The 22,181-nt window shown below is 46.8% G+C and overlaps 2 protein-coding genes across 2 annotated transcripts; both read right to left on the bottom strand.

Moving 5' to 3' along the window:
- Positions 1 to 849: 849 nt before the first annotated feature.
- Positions 850 to 1,392, bottom strand: LOC120669093 (antifreeze protein Maxi-like). The gene has a single exon (XM_039948912.1). The coding sequence runs from the start codon at positions 1,390 to 1,392 to the stop codon at positions 850 to 852; it is 543 nt and encodes a 180-aa protein (XP_039804846.1).
- A 6,608-nt stretch (positions 1,393 to 8,000) lies between these two features.
- On the bottom strand, positions 8,001 to 9,139 carry LOC120670499 (sterol carrier protein 2-like). Its single transcript, XM_039950610.1, has 4 exons — positions 8,735 to 9,139; positions 8,541 to 8,601; positions 8,360 to 8,459; positions 8,001 to 8,266 (listed from the first exon to the last, which is right to left on the bottom strand). The coding sequence occupies exons 1-4, from the start codon at positions 8,858 to 8,860 to the stop codon at positions 8,185 to 8,187; spliced, it is 369 nt and encodes a 122-aa protein (XP_039806544.1). The 5' UTR covers positions 8,861 to 9,139; the 3' UTR covers positions 8,001 to 8,184.
- Between the last annotated feature and the right edge of the window lie 13,042 nt (positions 9,140 to 22,181).

Raw genomic sequence — 22,181 nt, 5'->3', positions numbered from 1 at the left:
CCATGGGAAGACCCAAGCGACGTGCAACCTCCTCATGAATGAAAGTATGAGTTGACCCGGTGTCCACTAGCGCTTGCAGCTGCACTCCAGCCACCACAACCGATAGACGGAGTGTATCTACTGTATTTATACCTGTTAGAGCTGCCAAGGAGATCCCAATATCTTCCTCTGTAGGCTCACTGTCATCATCATTATCCATGGCTAATAAGAAAACCCCTTTTGTGGCGCATTTGTGATCCTTGGAAAATTTTTCTGGGCAAAAATAGCACTGCCCATTGGCTCTCTTTTCTGCAATTTCTTCCGGAGATAAACGGTGAAAGCGGGGCTTTGCCGTCTCTGTCTTGGGCGGCTCACTGGACGGGCTGGAAGCTGCAGAAGCGCCCGGCGCCTGGAGCTGCATGGGTTGGAAGGTCGACTTCGATGTCGGGACCATGTGTGCTGACCGCCGCTCATAGGCTCAAGCGAGGCTCATGGCTAACTGGAGGCTTGTGGGTCGCTGCATCTCAACGTCGGAGCTCAGCGGCTGCCCCAATCCTGCAGTGAAGAGATCGATCTGGTGCTGTGGGGTGAGATCATCGCAGCAACACAGGAGCGCCAAAAAACATCGCTGGTATTCCTCCACGGACAAAGTCCTCTTCAGCTCCTTCAATTCGCCCAGGGAATTGGAGGGGATTGGTGGCCCGAAGTGCAAGTTCAAGTACTCGGCGAACCGCGTCTAGGAAATTGTGCCGAAATCGCGTTCCAACTGGAAGTACCATTCAGATGCCACCCCGTCCAGATGCAAGGATGCTCTCCACACCTTCTCCTCCTCCATGGTGCTAGCCCCACAGAAGAACAGATCACATTTGTTCAGCCATGGTAGTGGATCAGACTCTCCATCGTAGCGGGGGAAGGAGAGCTTGGGTAGTTGTGGGCAGCGCCAGCCATCGTCGCCCCCTCGGTGGTAGAAGCCACCAACACCAAAGTTGTCGCCGCCGCCACGAAGGTCTCGGCGATCCCGCTGGTCGCAGCAGAAGCCGCCGCCAAACCAGTCACCGCCGTCGCCGCCGCCATCACCTCTGCCACCGCCGCCATATGCACGGCGGTCCCGCTAGTCGCGGGGGTACCCGCCATATCCACCACCGCCGAAGCCGCCCCCAAAATTGCCGCCGCCAAACCCGCCGCCGTAGTGCCTGCCATCACCTCCGCCACCACCGCCACCAAAGCCGCCGCCGAAATCCCCGCCGCCGCCGCGCTCGTGTCGCGGTGGTTCCTCCACGAAGCCGTCATCGACATCATCTCCAGCCTGGAACTTCTTCGTGCGGGCGATGCGCCGGTCATGGGTGTCCAACCGGTTGTTGATGGTGGCAACTTGGCCAGCACGCGATCCAGTTTGGCGCCGAGGTCCCGCATGTTGGCGCCCAGCTCACGAAGCGTGGGCTCAGGATCCTGGGGCCGGTCATGGTCGCCGACGACGATGACGATGCCCCTGCCGCTGTCTCTGATACCAAATTGGTACGGCTTGACCGTGGCCGGCGAGGCGTATGCAAGGGAGACACCAACACAGAAGCAGAGGAAGAGTGGGAATGCAGTGGATAGCGAGGAGGATGGCTGGATGTCAGATCGCCGGCGGCAGAGAGGTCCTGCGCCAGGTCAAAGATGACACCGCCCCTCCTAGGGAGATATCAATTCCTTCGATGTCTTTTCCAAAACTGATTACATTGCCTTTATAATTTAGGCACTAACAGACTTGACTTTCCAAACTAACATATTGCTTAAATTAAATAAATTGCCAACTCATTTAATTGACAGCCGCCGGGCCCTTCTTTTCTCCTGCTGGCTTCCTTCGACGGTATGTCTTACCGATAAAGGCGTCGGTAACAAGAACTTTGCACTTATTCTCTGCAAAGAGAACTTTATTCTTTTAACATCATTCCTATTACAATGCTTTTTTGTGCTGGCTGCACGCAACCTTTTTTTTGTACTTTTTTTGGACAATAGGTTGCCATGATATTAGGTTTATATTCTCTTTGCTTCATTGAGGACTTATTCACTCTTGTAAGAACTTGTAGATCAATTCTTGATGATTAGTCATTTTCTTTTGATGAACTGTGCAGTTTTTCTTTGGTCTGGCCTGCGTCAAATTTAAAACTGAGTTATCTACGAATTTTCTTCTTTAGGATTCTGCTCTCCCATGCTACAATAGTACAACATTGAAGGCTTCAAAAGTCTACAAGAACTAGATGATACTTGACTAATGCAGCCCTCAGATATTTGGACGCATGCAGGTTCATCGCAGTCAGAGGGTTCAGCTCTGGATATGGAGAGAAACGGATGCAATCATAATTGTTTCCCATCTCCTCTCCAACCAATCGCCTCACCTGGTCAGCACTCTGAAAGCAGCGCTGCATACTTTTCTTGGCCTACATCTACTCTAATGCACGGCTCAGCCGAAGGCCGTGCTAATTACTTTGGGAATCTACAGAAGGGTGTGCTACCAGGACATCTTGGTCGCTTGCCAAAGGGGCAGCAAGCCACCACCTTACTTGATTTAATGATTATAAGAGCATTCCACAGCAAGATCCTGCGCCGATTTAGTCTTGGTATAGCAATAGGCTTTAGAATCAGGAAAGGAATATTAACCGACACACCTGCCATCCTTGTATTTGTTGCTCGAAAGGTTCATAGGAAGTGGCTCAACACTACACAGTGTCTTCCAGCTGCCCTTGAGGTAGACATGATTTTGTATCATGTAGTTTAGAAAGTTATTTAAGCCATCTGAAATCACATATTCAGTTTTGTACCGTTCCATAAACAGGGACCTGGGGGTGTGTGGTGTGATGTTGAATTTTCTTATTATGGTGCACCAGCCCGGCAGCCCCTACACCAAAGGAACAACTGTATGATGAGCTTGTTGATGGATTGCGTGGTAGCGACCCTATCGTAGGCTCAGGTTCACAGGTAATGTTCCATTGTTTCTGTTTACATCTTGTTTTCACTGCTTCATCACTTGACCATTTCTTTTATTCATCAAATGACCTGCTTTGCTATAATTGGACAATGACCACACCTACTTCAGGTCTGCAATGTTTTCCTATGCATCAAGTTTACTTATAGATAATTGATATACAAAACATTCATGAATTTGACGTCTTCAGCTAAGAGTTGTTTTGTTTTAATCTTTAGGTGGCTAGCACGGGGCCCTACTCGGGTCTCTCGGGAGCTCCCCGTACGTCCGTTGCACGTTGGCATAGGAAGATGAAGATGAGGGATTGACAAGTGGGCTCCACATGTAAGGGATTTATGTCAGCATCACAATCCACTTTAGCATGCCAGCGAGGCAAAACCTTGAAACAGGTGGGTATCATATTTAAGTAAATTAGAAGCATACTGAGTAACATGAATTAGTAAAGCTTCCAAACTAAGTATTCCATGGAACTTCATAACGGGTCCTTGTGCATCTTTGTATCTTTGTAGGAAGTTACCACATCAAAGTGATAGGGACCCTTATCTTTCGTTGCTAACTGATGTTAGTTTCACATTTCAGAACTTTTATATTGTTTGAAACTCTGAATGAGTAATATTCAGACAATGTGGTTATAAAAAACTACATCATGAATTTACATGCTCAAATTGTGAAAAGAACTGTGGATGAAATTATGGAAGAATTCAGACCATATAAACTTATGAAAAGAACTAGCTGAAAGGTACAGCTAAAAAATAACAGTACAATAGAAAAGAATCAGACAAATCTATTTGCATTCTATATTTGTGAAAGATGTCTTGTTTACTAACAGGCATTGGTGAGTTTCTAATTTTTTTCATGTAAATGCATTATCATTTTCTTAAGAATATTTCGAGTAATATTTTGGATCCTAATTTCTAATCATTTATTTTGGGCTTGCTGTTAAGTTCTATTCTATCTAGGATTAGTATTGGATCATATTTTGCACTAATAAATCCCTGCTCTGATTTACTTACATCCTCCCTTGTTCCTTGCAGGGTGTACAATCTGAACCATCAATTTGGTATTTTTTCCTCTCGAAACTGAATTTCAAAATATTTTATTATAGATATATTAAATTGGGATAATACAAGCATGTCTGAAATCTAAGCAACTGAATCTCTAGCTCTTCTGAAAAGCTGCTACTATTCAGTAAGTATAAGCTATAAACCTTATATTGTACTTAACGCATTTCACTAGCTTTTCTGGAGGAAAGAGGCTTCGCTTTCCTGAGTTCATCACTATTTTTTCTCTGTTTTCATCCTGCTTATCAAGGAATCAATTTTTGAACTGTTGCCATAAGATCTTAGTAGCATTCTTTTTATAAATTATATGAACTGTATTGAAAGATTGCTCAACCAATACATGAAAGATTGCTATTGAAAGATTGCTGGACCATTCTTTTATAAACTTATTTGTTAAGCATTTTCCAGTGATGTAGGGTTGCAGGATATAGTTTGTTGTAAACTTTACCTGCTTTAATGCCTTCGTGGAATGTAACAACACATGATATAATGTGATTTCTATATTTTTTCTGAAACAATGGTGCTCGAATAAAAATTACTGTGGTTTATTCTGTTGTAGCACCTAAACAGTTCAAACGATGGTTACAATTAATTTGTTATTACTGTCCAATGCACATTCCTAGGCCAATCCATAAATTTAAACAGTTTAATTTTGTTTCCTTCAAATGCTAGACAGAAAAAACATTGTTTAGTACTTTTTCCTGAAATGTGGTCTGGTGGAAACTGGAGACTATCGGACTTGAGGCCTTAGAATATTGGAAATTTATGTATATTGGATTCCTTTAGTAGCCTATTCAGAAAGTCTTTTTGATATATTTTTTGTCGGTACATGCAAAATCTAAAACTTGCCACTTCATTGTGTTTTCAGCTTCTTTTCAGACTCACTCGAAAATATTACATATTAGTAGGATTGGATATATATAATCTTTCTGCAAATTATAATGGAAGGAAACACTGGTCTATGAAAACAAGGAATTTATGGAGTTTTTGAAGTACATTGGGGCGAGAGAGGAGCACGACAAGCACAAAGAGCTGTTCACTAAGCTCTGTACCTAATGAATGACAACTGCATTTGAGTCTTGAGATGTGCAGATTCACCTGTTGCCAAGTTTGAGAACTGCTAAATTGTGGATGTACTGAGTTTTTAATTTATTTCTCCATGTAAAGCTATTAAAATTCTATTCGTATTTGTATTTTAGGAAGAGGATGAGCACGACAAGCACAAAGAGCTGTTCACTAAGCTCTGTACCTAATGAATGACAACTGCATTTGAGCCTTGAGATGTGCAGATTCACCTGTTGTCAAGTTTGAGAACTGCTAAATTGTGAATGCACTGAGTTTTTAATTTATTTTTCCATGTAAAGCTATTAAAATTCTTTTCGTATTTGTATTTTAGGAAGAGGATGTTCCTTCAAGATGAAGGTGATGATATATAGAGGGAGGTGACGATGACTATGAGAAAATATAGATGGTTGGAATGCCTATAGAAGCATCTGATGGAGGACAGCATTAGTATGCATGGTGTTGGAGAACTATGAAGGAAATATCAATTGCTTCTGGCTACTTTTTTGTGAAAGTATATTAGAATTTCCCTATTGTTTGCTACATACAGATACTTGGATATAAACATGCATGTAGCTGGTTCTCTATGTTTTGGGAAAGAGACAAGATACATGGGAAAAACTCATATGGTAGATGATTTAGAGCCTTTTATGAGATCATAATTGATTGCCTCTATATTACGAAATAAATAAAAATAAACAATTTATTAGTAATTGAATAATTGAGCAACTATATTTTTTATGGGTCAATCGGGCGTTACCATATGAACCTTGATTGAGAGGGGCTTAGTTCCATATGAGATATTGATTGTATTTTAAAAAATTCCTTAATTACAATGTGTACATCTTTGCTACAAAAATAAAACTTTTATCTATTAACTTTTTATCAATGTAAATTTTGTTTAATGACTTTTTAAATGGGCATCTGCTAGTGCTGTAAACGTTCTGACTGTCTTTCCTTATGATCAAGACGGGGGTTGTGGCTCCTAAAACTTAAAGAAAAAAAGGAACAGGCATCAAGCACTGCCTGCAATATGAAACAACCGTAGAGCCGTAGAGGGGCTTGGCATCCGGATGGACTAAGAGCATGGATGGGCATGACTTGATAGCAACAATTTGTGGTGTATAGACAAGAACGAGCAGAAGAAACACGGCACACAGCTCAAAGGGGAACAGGATCTATCATGACGCTGTAGATACGCTGGCCATGATTCATGATCAGAATAACAGAACAAGAATATACATGGTAATCGTTTCGTGTGAACATTAGTCATGGCGTGCGAAACAGAATGTGATGGTCGGGACCGGTTCATCAGAAATGAAACAAAATATCATTTCAAGTGCTGAGATCCCAAACCTCATCAGAGTGTGATGTCATGGAGTAAACTGAGGATATAATTTTTTTTCCTTCTCATAAATGTAAATCAAATGCATCTATAACAGACCTCGTAGAGTCATAAACAAATTGGATATGCACCAAGTAATCTTAATGAAACATAATACAAGAGTTACACAACCAAATATGGTTGAAATACAAGAACTGGGAAGGTAATCTATCTATGAACTTGGTGAGTTAGAAAACAGAAATACTTTCTATACAAGAGAGAGGTTCTCTCTAATACCTAACTCCAGAAACTCTTTATAGTACAAACAGCTTCTTTAGATCAACTGATACAGGCTCTTCCAATCTACTTACTGGTACAATCCAAATAAAGCAAGACATGTTGCCGTGATTTTTTTTTGGCTGAACCTTGGTAACAAATAGTGTTTTAGTACTGGTGTCATTTCTTGGGTGTTTCCTTTGAACTATTGTGATTTTCTGTGCTTCTGTGTTCATCGATTTGACATCATCAGCATATATATGTTGACTTTTTCGTGTCTTTTTGCAAACATAGTCAGTAATAGAAATTGAAGGAAGGTATATCCTACTGTCTATATCCTCCATCATGATTGAATGGTTAGTTCCTTAATTCCTTAAACGGGGTCCGAACTGGTGAACAGTCATGAGTCAGCCAGTTTGGTTGTGTGTGCGTGTGTGAGCGAGTTGGGGTAGGCTAGAGATGAAACCCAAAAGACACAAAAGTCATGGTTCGTTGATAGCTAGTCTCCAAGCGCTCCTATCCAAAGCTAGCTCCTTAGAGATATCCCAATCTTTAAGGTCTCTCTTAACCGACTCGTCCCAAGTCAGTTTAGGTCTACCTCTACCCCTCTTTACCTTATCAACATGCTTTAGCACCCCACTACGCACCGGCGCCTCTGGAGGCCTCCATTGGACATGTCCAAACCATCTCAACCGATGTTGGGTAAGTTTCTCCTCAATTGGTGCCACCCCTACCCTTTCCCGAATAGCTTCGTTCCGGACTCTATCCCTCCTTGTGTGCCCGCAAAACCATCATACTAGCTTGATTTATATTAGTAAGAAATGTCAATGATCACCGGACCATATATTCTGATGCAGGTCAATCAGTTTCAACTGCTCATCATCTGATCTGAGCGTCCTAACCTATACACCATGGATGCAACCTTTCTTAATGAACCACAGCTAAATTAGCATACAGACTATCCCAATCTTTTGCCATACTGAAGGACCCAAAAGCAGTTTTTACCAAGTACCCAAATTTACAGAGGCAGTTCTAATTCCATACGTTTTGGAACTATATACTGTAACAGGTTGAAATTATATTAGTAAGCAACGGACAACGTCAATCTCAGGGCCCTAGCAGAACTATATTACTGTAATAAGTTGAAATTATGCGAATATACAACTAATGCAAGTTATGTAACTCAGCACAGCAATGCAGAGCATGCCATTAAAGTTATGCCAAAATTGTTACATAATCTTGCTCAAAATAAGGAATCACCACTCAATGATCGCCAAGGGCGTCAACTTAGCATCAGACCATATAGTAATGGAGCACAAAAGCGAAGCAATAATCACGAGATGCCAACATTGACCTCAATTTAAGTGATAGATTAACCAAAGCATTATCCATATTCCATTGATAAAAACAGATCATCGTGTGTTCATGTATTCCCCTCATCCTATCAGGTACATAGTGGTTGAAGCTTGGAAACTTTATTATCCATCCGCACCCAAATAATGCATTCTAACCTTCTACAGCTTCGCTGGCTTGGGGAAGATGTCAGGGGTGAACTTCTGCGCGGCGCTTATGCTCCCCTTGATCTTAATCGCCCCTCTGCACCGCAACGCAGTTTACCAGCTTAAAAAAACTCCAACAATATCCTAAAACAGAATGAAAAAACAAAGACTAGTTTTTCGCTCCACTAACCGGATGAACGCAATCTGCGGGTTAGTCTTGCCGGTGGCGATTCCAAGGAAATCGTTGTCAGTGAAGGAGAAGGTAGCATCCGGCTTCCCCTGGTACGGCCCTGCACATCAGAAACAAATCTTTCAGAATACCGATCTGGGGAGCCAAAATTCAGGCCGAAGGACGAGAGAAAAGGAGGGACCTTTGGTGACCTCGCCCTTCTTGAGGTCGACCACGAAGATCTCCTCGTCAACGCCGAGCTTCTGCACCTCACAGGAACACAGGATCAGGAAGGGCGTCGATCTGGCCGGGGTTTCACGCAATCTTGGCTAGTAACAGAGGAGAGATTCACGGGAGATTTGACAGGGGGAGAAGGGGAGGAGGGGAGAGGCAGACCTTGGGGGCGATGTTGAGCTGGTAGACGAGGCCGACCTTCTTGGTGAGCTCCTTGCCGGCGTCGGTGGCCAAGTGCAGGCGCATCTGATCCAGGAGCTGCGCGGACTTGAGGCTGCTGCCGTCCATCTTAGCCGGCGAGCTAGGAATAGGATTAGCAGCGCGGCGTGGAGCTGGTGGAGAGAGATTGCAGGAGGGACCGAGGGAGGCGCGAGGAGAGGAGGGGTAGGGGAGCTTGTTCAGTTTTGTGGGGAAGTCGAGTAGTTGCGGGCTTGCGGGAAGGCGAAGGCAATCAATCGGCTGCCCCCGGCAAGGCCAACTCCAAACCGCCGCGGCGGAGACGTGCCGTCCGGCACGGCACGTCAGTACGTCACGGTGGCTGGGTGGATGCCCGGCCCTATCCGGGTTGTTTGGCTGTTGGCGATGGCAGAACGGCGGTTGCGATTGCATAATTGCGAAGGCTCCTACAGTCCTACAGGACGGAGCCTGATGAGTAATCAGCTCAAATCCGTCTCGCGTAGATGTAGGAGTAACCGTTTAGCATTTGGAACCTTGGACTGTCAGTTCGAAGGGTGTATTTCCGTGCTTTTATACTTATTACCAGAGTTTGGTAACTGGTATTCTTCATCTTGAGTTTGGGGAATGTTTGGATTCCTTTATAGTTTGCCAGAGTCTTCATCGCTCCGCTTAAATAAGAGGATATTTGGGAGCACTCTAATACGCCAATTTAGCTCCACTCCATAAAAAAAATACTCACACTTTCCACTCCACCAAAAATTGACTCCACTCTATTTTTTTAGAGCTCCTCAACCCCTCCCCTCGCGCGGACATGGATCTCCCTCGTCGCCGCGCCGTGAATCGCCGCTGCCTGCCACCCTCGGTGTCCTGCGGCTCTTGTGCTGAAACTGCAACCGCGGGCGCCGACGCTACCTCTGCCGGGTGGGTGGGCTTCGTCACCGCGGGTGCTCGGGCGGTGCGGCCTCTGCCGCCGCCGTGTGAGAAGGGGCGTATCTAGGCGGCGTGGATGACTCCGACCGACGGTGCATGGGAGCCGCTCCGCCGTAGATCGGGTTGATGATGCGGTCGTACGCCTCGCCAGGCGGAGGTGGTCGGCGGGCACGGCGGCGAGCAGGTTGAGTAGCCTAGCCTGACTGTAGAACTTGGCGAGGAAGATGGTGGCGTTGGCCTGCGCCTCTGGGATCTTGATCCACTGCAGGCAGGGGCGGATGGTGCAGGTGTCGCTGCATCCCATGCATAGGGCGTGGCAGATATTGCAGCTCATCCGCATCTCGAATCCGCGCTGAGGTTGTGGGGGACGAAGGATCGAGGCACCGACGGCGACGGGGAGCTTGGAACTAAGAGGTGGCTTGCTGGAAGGAATTGAAATGGTGCGGAAGCGAGATGGCGACGGCCCAGATGCCCCACTCCGCCGGTCCGCCCGATACCCTCACGCACAAGGGAGGAGGAAGAAGAAACTTGCCACTCTATGATAGTATGGGCCCACAAGGGTTGGTGGAGTGGAGCCAAACAGAATGGGAAAAATGATGGAGTGGAGCTGGAAGACAGAGCAGATTTTTTTGGAGAGGAGGACTTTTTTTTTGGAGTAGAGTGCTCCCAAACAATCCCTAAACATCATCGGCGTCCGCGACGCCGGCGCGTGCAAAAAGCACATCATGACATTAGACAGACAACACAAACCCTTGCAGCAGCATGCTACAGTGCGGCTGCAACATTAACTTGTGTTCCTTATAAAAAAGGAATAAAATATTATCTTTTTTATAAGAAAAACATTAGTTTTTATTTAGAGAGAGGAAGAAGAAACATTAGCTTGAGTTGAGACTGCTACGTTCCTAGAATGAACCGTTGTCCCCAGCCCAACCGAGTAGGCGCACGCCCGCGTGGCGGCTTTGTCAGCTCAACAAGTCTCTCACAGGCCACAGGCCCAAGGCAGCCACTAGGCCCACCAAAGGAAAACGAGCCCAAACGCCCCCGAAACCCCTGCCAGCCGCGCCGCAGCCGGAACCGACGAGTCTCTCGTCGTGGCTGTTCGGCTTATCTAGGTTTAGTTTGTCTCGATTTGTCTCGACTTATTTGTTCACACAAAATACTATCTATTCTACTAGTTTTATATTATTCATGCGGTCAGCCGAACAGGCCCGTCTTCGTCTTCGTCCTCCCATGGCATCGCCCCGCCTTTGTCCCTTCCTCCGTCGCACGGAAAAGTCACCACCTGAATCCACCACAGTTTCCTTTCCTCCGCCGCCGTACACACGCCGACGCTCATCCGGCGTCCCGGCGTCTTCGGCTTGGCCACGCGCTCTCGCCTCGCATGTCGAACGCGATACGCGAGGAGCGCAATCCCCGGTCGGATCGGAGGGCCATCATGTCGTTTGTACTCGGCTACTCGCTCCCCTCTGGTATGTGTGTACACCAAGCTCGGATTCTTGGTGGTGAACAGAACGGTTGCATCTTGTTGGATCGATCAAACGACACAGCCAGAGCGCTAATTTTCTTTTCTAGGAAAAGGGAGAGTTTCAAATGTGCAATTCCCACTACAATATAGGCGGTGTTTAAATCCTGTAAACGCAAAACACAATTTTTTTATAAATCGCTTGCATGGTGTATTAAATGTAGTAAAAAAATAAATCGCATTACAAAAATAGACGGTAAATCGCGAGACGAATCTAATGAGCCTAATTAGGACGTGATTAGACACTAAATTGCTACAGTAATGCTATAGTAAACATACTCTAATGATCCTCTAATTAGGTTCATTAGATTCGCCTCGTAGTTTACAGACGAAATCTGCAATTAGTTTTGTAATTAGTCTACATTTAATACTTCAAATATTAAAGATTCCCTTGCAAAAATGTAAAAACGCAAAATGCAAAGTGAACTAAACACACCGTAATTGAAGACATGCTTCGAGCATGTGTGCTCACCTATAGTCAAAAATGGGATGAGTGCTTGCCATTGGCTGAGTTTGCATATAACAATAGCTATCAAGAGAGCATTAGAATGACTCTCTTTGAGGCCTTATATGGACGGAAGTGCAGAACGCCGTTGAATTGGTCAGAAGCTGGGGAGAGAACGTTCTTTGGACCCGATATGGTAGATGAAGCAGAAGAGCAGGTTCGGGTTATTCAAGAAAATTTGAAAATTGCCCAATCCCGACAAAAGAGTTACGCGGACAAGAAGCGTCAATCTATCCTGTTTCAAGTGGGGGATCATGTCTATCTACGGGTATCTCCAATGAAAGGGGTTCAACGATTCGATGTGAAGGGAAAGCTTGCACCTCGCTATGTTGGGCCTTTTCTCATTGTTGAGCAATGTGGGCATGTGGCATACCGCCTGGAACTTCCTGCTCACTTATCCGCGGTCCATAATATATTCCATGTCTCCCAGCTCCGGAAGTGCCTCCGTGTTCCAGAAAAGATAATTGACATTGAGAAATTGCAACTGGAGCCCGATCTTGTCTATCCGGAGCAACCAATAAAAATTGTTGATTTCAAGACCCGGGTTACTCGCAATCAAACCAGCAATTTTTATAAGGTTCAGTGGAGCAATCACTCCGAGTGAGAAGCCACATGGGAAACCGAAGAGTTTCTTAAATCCAAATATCCGGAGTTGTTACAAACTTACCAAGGTACCTACCCTTTTATATTCCTCGCAATTTAACACCTCCATTAAATCTCGGGACGAGATTTCTTTTAGGGGTAGGATTGTGACACCCAGGTATTAATCCTCGGTAATTAAGTCAATTAAAGTGATTAGTTTTAAACTCACACGGTAAAGCACAAACCAAAACATTTTCTGTCAGCCTGGCCCGGACCGGTCTGACCGGTAAGGGCGACTAGTCTGACCGGTCTAACCCGAGTTGGTGGTTTTTGGAGCCCCATGTCATTTAAACCTCACTCTCTCCCTCACCAACTCCCTCCGTGTTACCCCGTCGCCCAGCTCCCTTTCCCTCATTCTCCCGTGCCCTCCCCTCCCTCCCAAACCCTCCCTCTCAAATCCCTCACCCCAATTCAAATCCAAGGCGTGGAAAGCTTCAAATCGGAGTCAAGGATCGTCCCTGGCATGAACTCTTCCATGGGGTGATGCGGGATCGCAAGTTCTTCGTGGGGAGGAGCCATTCAAGGTAAATTAGGGGTTTGGGTCGATCTCCTCTTCTAGATGGTTTTAGGCGGTTCTCTCTGGTTGTATATGTCCTAATGAATCCCAGGAACTAGTGCTTAGAAGGGTGTTGGCGTTGGTGGGCGATTGTCGCCACACCTAGGATCCTAGCTTCTGGTCTGGGTTGGACCGGTCTGACCGGTCGGAGGAACCGGTCTGACCGGTAGCTCGCTGCGAGAGTAGGACCGGTCTGACCGGTGTTAGAGACCGGTCTGACCTGTATAGCTGGGCTGAGCAGGGGTAAATATGTGGTTGTTGATACAATTAATTGGAAATTTAATTGGGTATCGATTACTTGTAATTCTTATAAATCATGCATGCATTCTCATGTCATATGCATATGCACACGTGTAGCAGTCGCGGCGGAGGAGGTTGTATACGAGGTGGTTGCGGAGCCACCGGAGCCGCAGGGGCAAGCCCCGCAGGAGGAGGTTCGCGGGGAGTCAGCCCAAGGCCCGGCTAACCCCAGTGTGGTGCAGCAGACGCAAGGCAAGTGTAGCAGCACCGTCCAAATTAAACCGGCTTAAATGCACTAACCACCATCTTAATACTCAATCAAGTTACTGTGCACTTAAAACGGTGTAACCTGACAGGCTGTCGGGTAAAATCCCGATTAAACTACTGTACTCCAGGATCACAATTGCACTTAGACCCATAAGAAGACGAGCACAGGTGTTACCAGCATACAGAAATCTTCAAATTAATTTACAACACAGGTTTTACATAAAAGGTTCGAATACAAACGACAGAGTTTAAAACACAGCGGAAGTTTAAAACTGAGTTTGAAATACAATACGATAACTACGACGATGATAAAAGGGTGAGCTCCACATCCTGCCCACCGATGTGACGCCAACCTGCCCAACCTTCACGGGGAAGACGGGGCCCACTCGACGGTCCAACCCGGAGGAAGCGGCTGTCGAAACAAGGACGCACAGACCTCCTCGAAGTCAGCGGGGACGCAACCTGCTAAAAAGGGTACAACATCAACCCTGAGTATACTAATACTCAGCAAGGCTTACCCGACGTTGGGTATACTTAGCCCATTACCTAGACATGCAAAGCTTTTTGGCTGTGGAGTTCTTTTGCTGAAAGGCTGCTAGAAGTGAATCCTTACTTTCAATATTTTAGCTCCATTTAGTATACCAAGTATTAACTAAATTCGCCTAATCATCTAGAGCACACATGGTAGATCAGATTAAAGTCTTCAAAACAACAGGTACAACATTCCATCGCTACTTTCAATACTTATTCCACTTCTTACTACGATGTGACGCAGTGACCAAGGTTCTCTTAACCGAGAGAGACGGCGAATCGATCCGATTTAACCTTGCAAGGTGGACCTAACTCACACGACGCATGTAAACCCCGTCGGGTCACGCGCGTCAACTGTTTCCATCATTACCATGGCATCTGAACTACGCCTGCTAAAACCCAGGTGATGGGCCCCTCGCGGTGAACTCCCGGAGAACCCGGAGGCGGCATCCTATCCAACACCCACCAACTCCCACGCACAGCGTAGCATGACGGAATTCAAATCACCGCTGTAAAGTGGTACACAGCTCACCGGTTTCGACTGCCTCCTACTTCCGGTATGTGGTTAGTACTGTTCAAACTCGGTCATCAGGGCCAACAACGGTACGGTCCTCAATCGACACAGGCGGAAGTTCTTTTCTCATCTATTCCAACTCATTCCCGCCCGGTCTCCAATTCTTTTTACTCATCAACATATTTCCAAGCCAAAGCTAAGGGATCAAGATCCTAAACTCGCGAGTGACAGTAATCACTCGACTTCTACCGAAATCCTATTTAGCAAAGCATTTCTATCGACACCTGCATACTAGTATAGGCCCACGGTACCTAGGGAAAACATGCATACTATGGTTCCATTCAACTCCTAGAACATAAATGCACAATATTTAAATAAACATTGAATAATTTAAATTATGGTTATGCTCCGGGGCTTGCCTTGCAGGTCAGCGGGGTTAACGAAAACCTCTAGAGCGGGCTCAACGGCGTCCTTCTGCGGCTCTTCTGCTCATGGCTCCTGGACCGGCTCAGCGATCAGCTCGTAGGCGACTTCGTTCGCGGCGTCTACACGAATAAAATATGCCATGCAACAGTTAGAATACGGTGCAATGTATGGGTGCTTACGATGCGATACAAAGATCAACTCATTTTAGCCTGAAGTGTTTCCTTCAAAACAACAGCTACTAAACTACTAAACTCGCTTAGGGTAGCATGAATTGAAACAGGAGTTTGTTTTGCATGCATGAAACAAACCACTTAACAACATTTACACAAAGAAAAGAGTAGCTAGGGCAAAAATAAAAGCAAAACCTAACTTTCACACATGATCTAGCAACAAAGATTAACCAGCTCAACGTAAAAGCAGTAAGCATGCCACCCAAATTTTTCCAATATTTACTGCTGCTAACAAAGCATTTAAAACCCTAGCAAGGTAAACGAAATATAAATAGATCTACCCAAAAGTGCATAGCAACAGGCCATGAAACTTTTACAGTGGGCTACACATGAAATGAGTAAGCCACTGCGAATTTTCCATAATTTTTAGAGCCTTAGAACAACCGGTAAAAAAATAAACTAGGTTTAACACAAACTGAATTTTCATCAGAGCAAAATTGACAATTAATCTTCACAGCTATTTTTCTTCTGAATATCTAGATTTTAGAAACCTAACAAAATTGGTTTGGCATTTTTCGCATTTTTCTGCGAATTTCTATGCATTTAAGAACTTTCAGCCGAAATAAAGAATAACAAAAGAAAACATTAAAAGGGGGGAGGCTGACAGCCGGGCCCCACATGGCAGTGGGCGCCGGCCCAGCCCCGCTTCCCCCCTCCCCTGCTTCGCTGCCGACCTGGCCGCGCACGCCGGCGGCGAGCCTGGCCGCGCGTGCGGCAGCTGGGGACCGGCTGGCCGGCCTGCTGGCGCCAAGCGGGCGCGCTCGCGCACAGGGGCCCGCGCGCAGGGTCCTCGGCGGAGCGGGCGGCGGCAGCGCGCACGGCAGAGCGGTGACGGGAGCGGGCGGCGCGACGGCGGTGGGGCTGTTCCGGCCGCTGTGAGGCAAGGCGGCGGCGGGAGCAGGCGGCGCAAGCTCTAGCGGATCCCGGCGGCCTTAGGGCGCGCGGAGGCGGAGCACGGGGAGGCGCAGGGAGGCTGGCGGCGTGCGCGCGCGACGGGCGGCGCGTTCGCGGTGGCGCGGCGACGATTTGGTAACGGCGGCCACGGATTCAGTTGGGGAAGAAGTTGGGGAGTAGGAGTAGGCCGCGATTGAGCTCACCGTGGGTCGATTTGGGGCGGAGGATGGCCGGGAGAGGGAGCTCGATGTAGAGGCGAAGCTCCGGCGGCGGACGGCGATGGTGGTGGCGGTAGCAGCTCGATTTCAGCCGGGTGACGGCCCCATCGAGGTCGGGAAGGTGCTGCAGAGGTGCGGGGTGAGGTGAGGAAGACTCAGGCGCGAGGAATCGGGGCACGGTTACGATGGATGGTCGGCGCGAACGCCGGCACGGCGAGCAGCGGTGCTAGGGTTGCACGGCTCCGCTGCGGTGCGAGGAAGAGGAACGGACTGGAGTGAACTGGAAGCTTCTCGGCCTAGCGAGGAGAAGAGCGGCGCGCGGATGGCGAGGTTCGCCGGATGCTCGACGCGTGGAGGCCCGCCGGCGTCCAAACGCCGACGCCGGTATGGCATCACAGTACCGAGTACAGTGAGCAACGGTGCCCCGGTTCAATGAATTTGACTTGATTTTGACCAAATAAAACTCTCAATTTCATATAACAACTTGAAATTTGGCCAAAATAAAAGTTGTAGAGGATTAAAAGATCTACAACTTTTGTTTTGGGTGAAAGTTGATTTGGAGCTCAGATCAAGGACAAAAACGAGATCGAACATTGCTAAAACAAAGATTACTATGCGAACCCGATTAACACTAACGACGAACTCGAGTCCGCGATTAGCGAATTAATTCGTGATTAGCGAGCATGATTAACACAGGGGTGTTACAGCCTTCCCCCCTTAAAAGAATCTCGTCCCGAGATTCAGGCATGAAGGAATAAAGGCAGATGAGAAGGTTCGAAGGTGAATTACCTGGATGAGCATTTAAAAAGTCCGGATACTTGGATCTCAGAAATTCCTCTTTCTCCTAAGTAGCTTCATCTTCGGAGTGATTACTCCATTGAACTTTGTAGAATCGGTTGGTGGTGCGACGAGTAACCCGATCCTTGCGATCAATAATTTTGATAGGATGCTCAGGATAGGTGAGATCAGACTCTAATTGAATCGAGTCACTTTCTACAACTTCAGTCGGAACTCTAAGGCACAATTTGAGTTGTGACACATGGAAGATGTCATGAACTGCAGAAAGATTCGCTGGAAGATTCAACTGATAAGCCACAGGACCGCATCGTTCCACAATTGGATATGGACCGATGTAGCGGGGAGCTAACTTCCCTTTTATTCCAAATCTTTGCACGCCTTTCCAAGGTGATACTTTTAGATAGACGTGGTCACCCACCTTAAAGACGAGGGGATCTCTTCTTTTATCCGCATAGCTCTTCTGCCGAGACTGTGCGATCTTCAAGTTGGCTTGGATAAGACGAACTTGTTCTTCGGCCTCTTGAACCATGTCGGGTCCAAAGATAGTTCTTTCTCCGGTTTCAGACCAATTGAGAGGTGTACGGCATCGACAACCGTATAATGCTTTAAATGGTGCCATTTTGATGCTTTCTTGATAACTATTGTTATAAGAAAATTCAGCTAACGGCAAACACTGATCCCATTTCTGTGGGTAGGTCAAGACGCAAGCACGGAGCATATCCTCCAAAACTTGATTTATTCTCTCGGTTTGGCCATCTGTCTGAGGGTGGTAAGCAGAACTGCGAATCACACGAGTTCCTAAGCAAGTATGCAATTGTTCCCAAAAGCGAGCAGTGAATTGGCTACCACGATCAGAGATGATAGTCTTGGGTATACCATGCAGGCATAAGATACGCTCAACATAAAACTCAGCATATCTTTTTGTGGAATAACGAGTACTGACTGGAATAAAATGTGCTGACTTGGTTAGTCTATCGACCACAACCCAAATAGAATTGTAACCCTTCTGAGTTCGAGGTAATCCGACGATGAAATCCATGCTGATATCCTCCCACTTCCATTCAGAAATGTTCAAGGGCTGGAGAGTTCCAGCTGGTCTGAGATTACTAGCCTTAACCCTTCTACAAATATCACACTCTGACACATACTCGGCAATTTCTCTTCTCATCCGAGTCCACCAAAATCGTTGCTTCAGGTCTTGGTACATCTTGTTGCTGCCCGGATAAATTGATAGTCGTGAAGTATGGGCTTCGTCAAGAATTTGTTTTCTGAGCTCAAAATTCTTAGGCACCACTAATCGGTTCTTGAACCATAACACATTTTCACTATCTTGATGGAAGCAACTCACTTTAGAATCTCCTTCTGATATTCTTCTCTGAATTTCCTTCACCCCTTTATCTTGCTTTTGTGCCGTGATGATAAGGTCACGAAGAGTAGGAGTAAGCTCTAGATGAGCCAATGTGCCATGTGGTACAATACTTAAATTCAGCTTTTCCATTTCAAAGCAAAGAGATTCGCTTAATGGTATAGCTGAGATGCAATGACAGTGAGCTTTGCGACTTAGCGCATCGGCAACTACATTTGCCTTGCCTGGATGATAATGCACTTCGAGCTCATAATCTTTAATCAACTCAAGCCATCTTCTTTGACGCATGTTCAAATCAGCTTGAGTGAAAAGATATTTGAGACTCTTGTGATCAGTATAGATGTTGCACAATGAACCTAAAAGATAGTGTCGCCAGATCTTCAGAGCATGGACCACAGCTGCTAATTCAAGATCATGAGTGGGATAGTTTTCTTCATGCCTCTTGAGTGATCGAGAAGCATAAGCAATCACTCGGTTTTCCTGCATCAATACACAACCAAGTCCTGTGCCCGAGGCATCACAGTTGACATCAAATGACTTTGTAGTATCGGGTTGGGCCAAGATTGAAGCTGAAGTGAGAAGTGTTTTCAATTTCTGGAAAGCTTCCTCACATTGGGCACTCCAATAGAACTTGACACCCTTTTTAAGAAGTTTAGTCATCGGCTTCGCAATTCTGGAAAATTCTGAGATAAATCGCCGATAATACCCGACTAAGCCCAAGAAACTGCGGATTTCAGGAACTGAAGTTGGGGCTTCCCAATCAAGTACATCCCGCACTTTACTGGGATCCACAGAGATGCCCTCAGCAGATATGACATGACTGAGGAATGGCACTTCCTTCAGCCAGAAGTCACACTTGCTGAGTTTGGCATAAAGCTGGTGCTCTCTCAGACGCTGAAGTACTATGCGAAGATGATGAGCATGTTCTTCCTCATTCTTGGAGTAGATCAAGATATCATCAATGAAGACCACGACGAACTTGTCTAACTCTGGCATGAATACCGAATTCATGAGGTACATGAAATAAGCTGGAGCATTGGTTAATCCGAAGGACATCACCAAATACTCGTAGAGACCATAACGAGTAGAGAAGGCTGTTTTTGGTATATCCACCGGTCTGATTTTGATTTGATGATAACCAGATCGTAGATCTATTTTTGAGAATACCTTAGCTCCGGCTAGTTGATCAAAAAGAATATCAATACGAGGAAGTGGATATTTATTTTTGATGGTGATTGCATTCAGAGGTCGATAATCCACACATAGCCTCAGTCCGTGATCTTTCTTCTTCACGAACAAAGCCGGGCAACCCCAAGGTGAGGTGCTCGGTCGAATATAGCCTTTATCCAACAACTCTTGTAACTGGATTTTTAATTCAGCTAACTCACTGGGAGTCATTCTGTATGGTCTTCGAGATATGAGCGCTGTGCCAGGCTGTAACTCAATGACAAACTCAATATCCCGATCGGGAGGCATGCCTGGCAAGTCCTCCAGAAACACATCGGGGTATTCACAAACGACCGGAATTACTTCTAGAATTTTTCCCTCAAGATGGTATATGATAGTGGCTGGAATTTCATGCTTGGAAAGTTGAATATCCATAGAACCATATGTGGGAGAGTATAACTGAATAACACGAGAGGAGGTATTGATGATAACGCCATGCTTCTTCATCCAATTCATTCCAAGTATGATATCTATCCCTTGACTTGGAAGAACAATGGGAGTAAGTGGAAAATTTTTCCCACCCAAGTTAAGGGGGACATTTCGAACTACTTGGCCAGCATTTAACTGGGAGCCAGGTGTCTGAATAATGTAGGGTTTCTCTAGGCATGTTACTTGTAAGTGAAGTCGTGCCACACATGCTTCACTGATAAAATTATGAGATGCTCCCGAATCAAATAACACAGTAACAGGGCAGTAATCAACGGAGAACGTACCCGCCATCACTTGGGTGCCCTCCGGAACTTCTTCTAGAGCGGTGTAGTTCACGCGACCAGTCTTGGCAGGTACAACCTTCTTTTTCTGATCCTTCTGGCTGGAACCTTGACTCAGCGCTGGAGTCTTGTAGTTATTCTGCCGAGGTGGCAGACGGCAGTCACATGCAAAGTGCCCCACGTTACCACAATTATAACATGGGTAGTTGTTGGGGCGAGGACCTTGTAACATTAAAGGCCTCTGCTGCTGTGTCAGGAAACGGGGTGCCCACTGCTGCTGTTGCTGGGGTGGCCTAGCGACCCATCGGCCCTGCTGTGGAGGACGGTTTGAAGTCTGCTGATTCCCAGTCTGAGCCAGCTTGTACCTCTGGGGTGCATTGCTGGAGGATCCAGCAGGTGCCTTTCTCTTCTTGTCAGCCTTGTGCGCCAGCATGGCATCTTCTTGCGTTATGGCCTTATTAACCAGATCAGTAAAGTTGTTGCATGTGGTGAGAGCTAGCTTGTCCTAAAGCTTTGTGCTAAGTCCCCTTCTGAAGCAATCCTATTTCTTCTCATCAGTATCCACATGAAAACCGCCATACTGGGATAACTGATTGAAAGTCTGAGCATACTGGAGCACAGTGTTGGTCCCTTGCTTCAGGGCTAGGAACTCTGCCATCTTTCTCCTCATCAAACTTGTAGGGATGTGGTGGGCTTTAAAAGCTGCCACAAACTCATCCCAGGTGAGACGTGTACCAGCGGGAAGTAGAGCCTTGTGATTGACCCACCATATTTTCGCAGGTCCTCGCAGCTGTAGCGCTGCAAAAGCGGCTTTGTCCATCTCTGTGTGTCGGTACCCCAGAACTAGGGTACCCCCTCTTGCGGTGTCTAGACAAGAGCCTTGTGGTTATCCTTAACTACAACCAAACAGCCGGACCCCTGCGATCCGGAGCCCTGTTCACCCGACAATGGTCCCGGACCCGTCCCCCGGCTGAGGAAGGTCCGGGAGCACCACGTGTTCCCGGAAGAAGCAGGCGCTCAGCCCGAACAGCCGGAGGCTCCGCATCTCCCGTGGAGGTCCGGACCCCCGCAGAGTACCGGACCCCCCATGGGGTCCCGGACCCCCTAGTATAGTAACCGGACCCCTCACCAAGGGAGGGAATCCACACTCTGCCTCGGGGTGGTCCGGAAGCGCCACGTGTTTGCAAGCACAGGCACGTATATAAGGCCGCTTGGTCTACAAGGGTTCACCTACCACTGCGTTCATTGCGGTAGGTGGACGTCCGCATTAATATAGCAGAAGCCGAGGTGATTCTTTGACCAGGGACGGCTCACTACCACTGCGTTCATTATAGTGGAGCTGATGGCGCCGCCCACACCACGCCTGTCAGTCTGCCATGACAGATGGACACGATGGCTCGGCTTCACCCATTATGACGCCTACATAATAGCCTCAACAGGTCACGCCGCAAGCTACGCTCCCCCAACGGGCACCTTGCTGACGGGACAAGAGAAGACCTCCCTTCGACAGAGCCTCAGAGGGTCAGCAGGGGATGGAAGCATATCAGAGGAAAGATTCGTAGCCATTGTAGCCATTTGAGTACTCTGCGCAGTATGCTGCAAGTCACGTTGGGCCCACTTGTCGGGGCCCCAACGTCCTATGTATCCACACCCCTTCGTCTATAAAAGGGGGCGCCCGCTAGAAGAAAAACTCAGGCTGGGTAAGAGCCAAGGCCCGGCAGAGGATAGATTCACACACAACAGAGATCAAAACTTCTCTCAGTGGATGTAGGGTATTACGCTCCGGCAGCCCGAACCACTCTAGATCGTGTGTTCTTGTGTGCCTGTCTCAGAGCTAGATTAGCCTAACCGCCTAG

Source organism: Panicum virgatum, chromosome 4N (assembly GCF_016808335.1).
Source record: "Panicum virgatum strain AP13 chromosome 4N, P.virgatum_v5, whole genome shotgun sequence".
Taxonomy (NCBI): Eukaryota; Viridiplantae; Streptophyta; class Magnoliopsida; order Poales; family Poaceae; genus Panicum; species Panicum virgatum.
The sequence above is the reverse complement of the archived record's forward strand: the minus strand, read 5'-3'. Positions and strand labels throughout refer to the sequence as shown.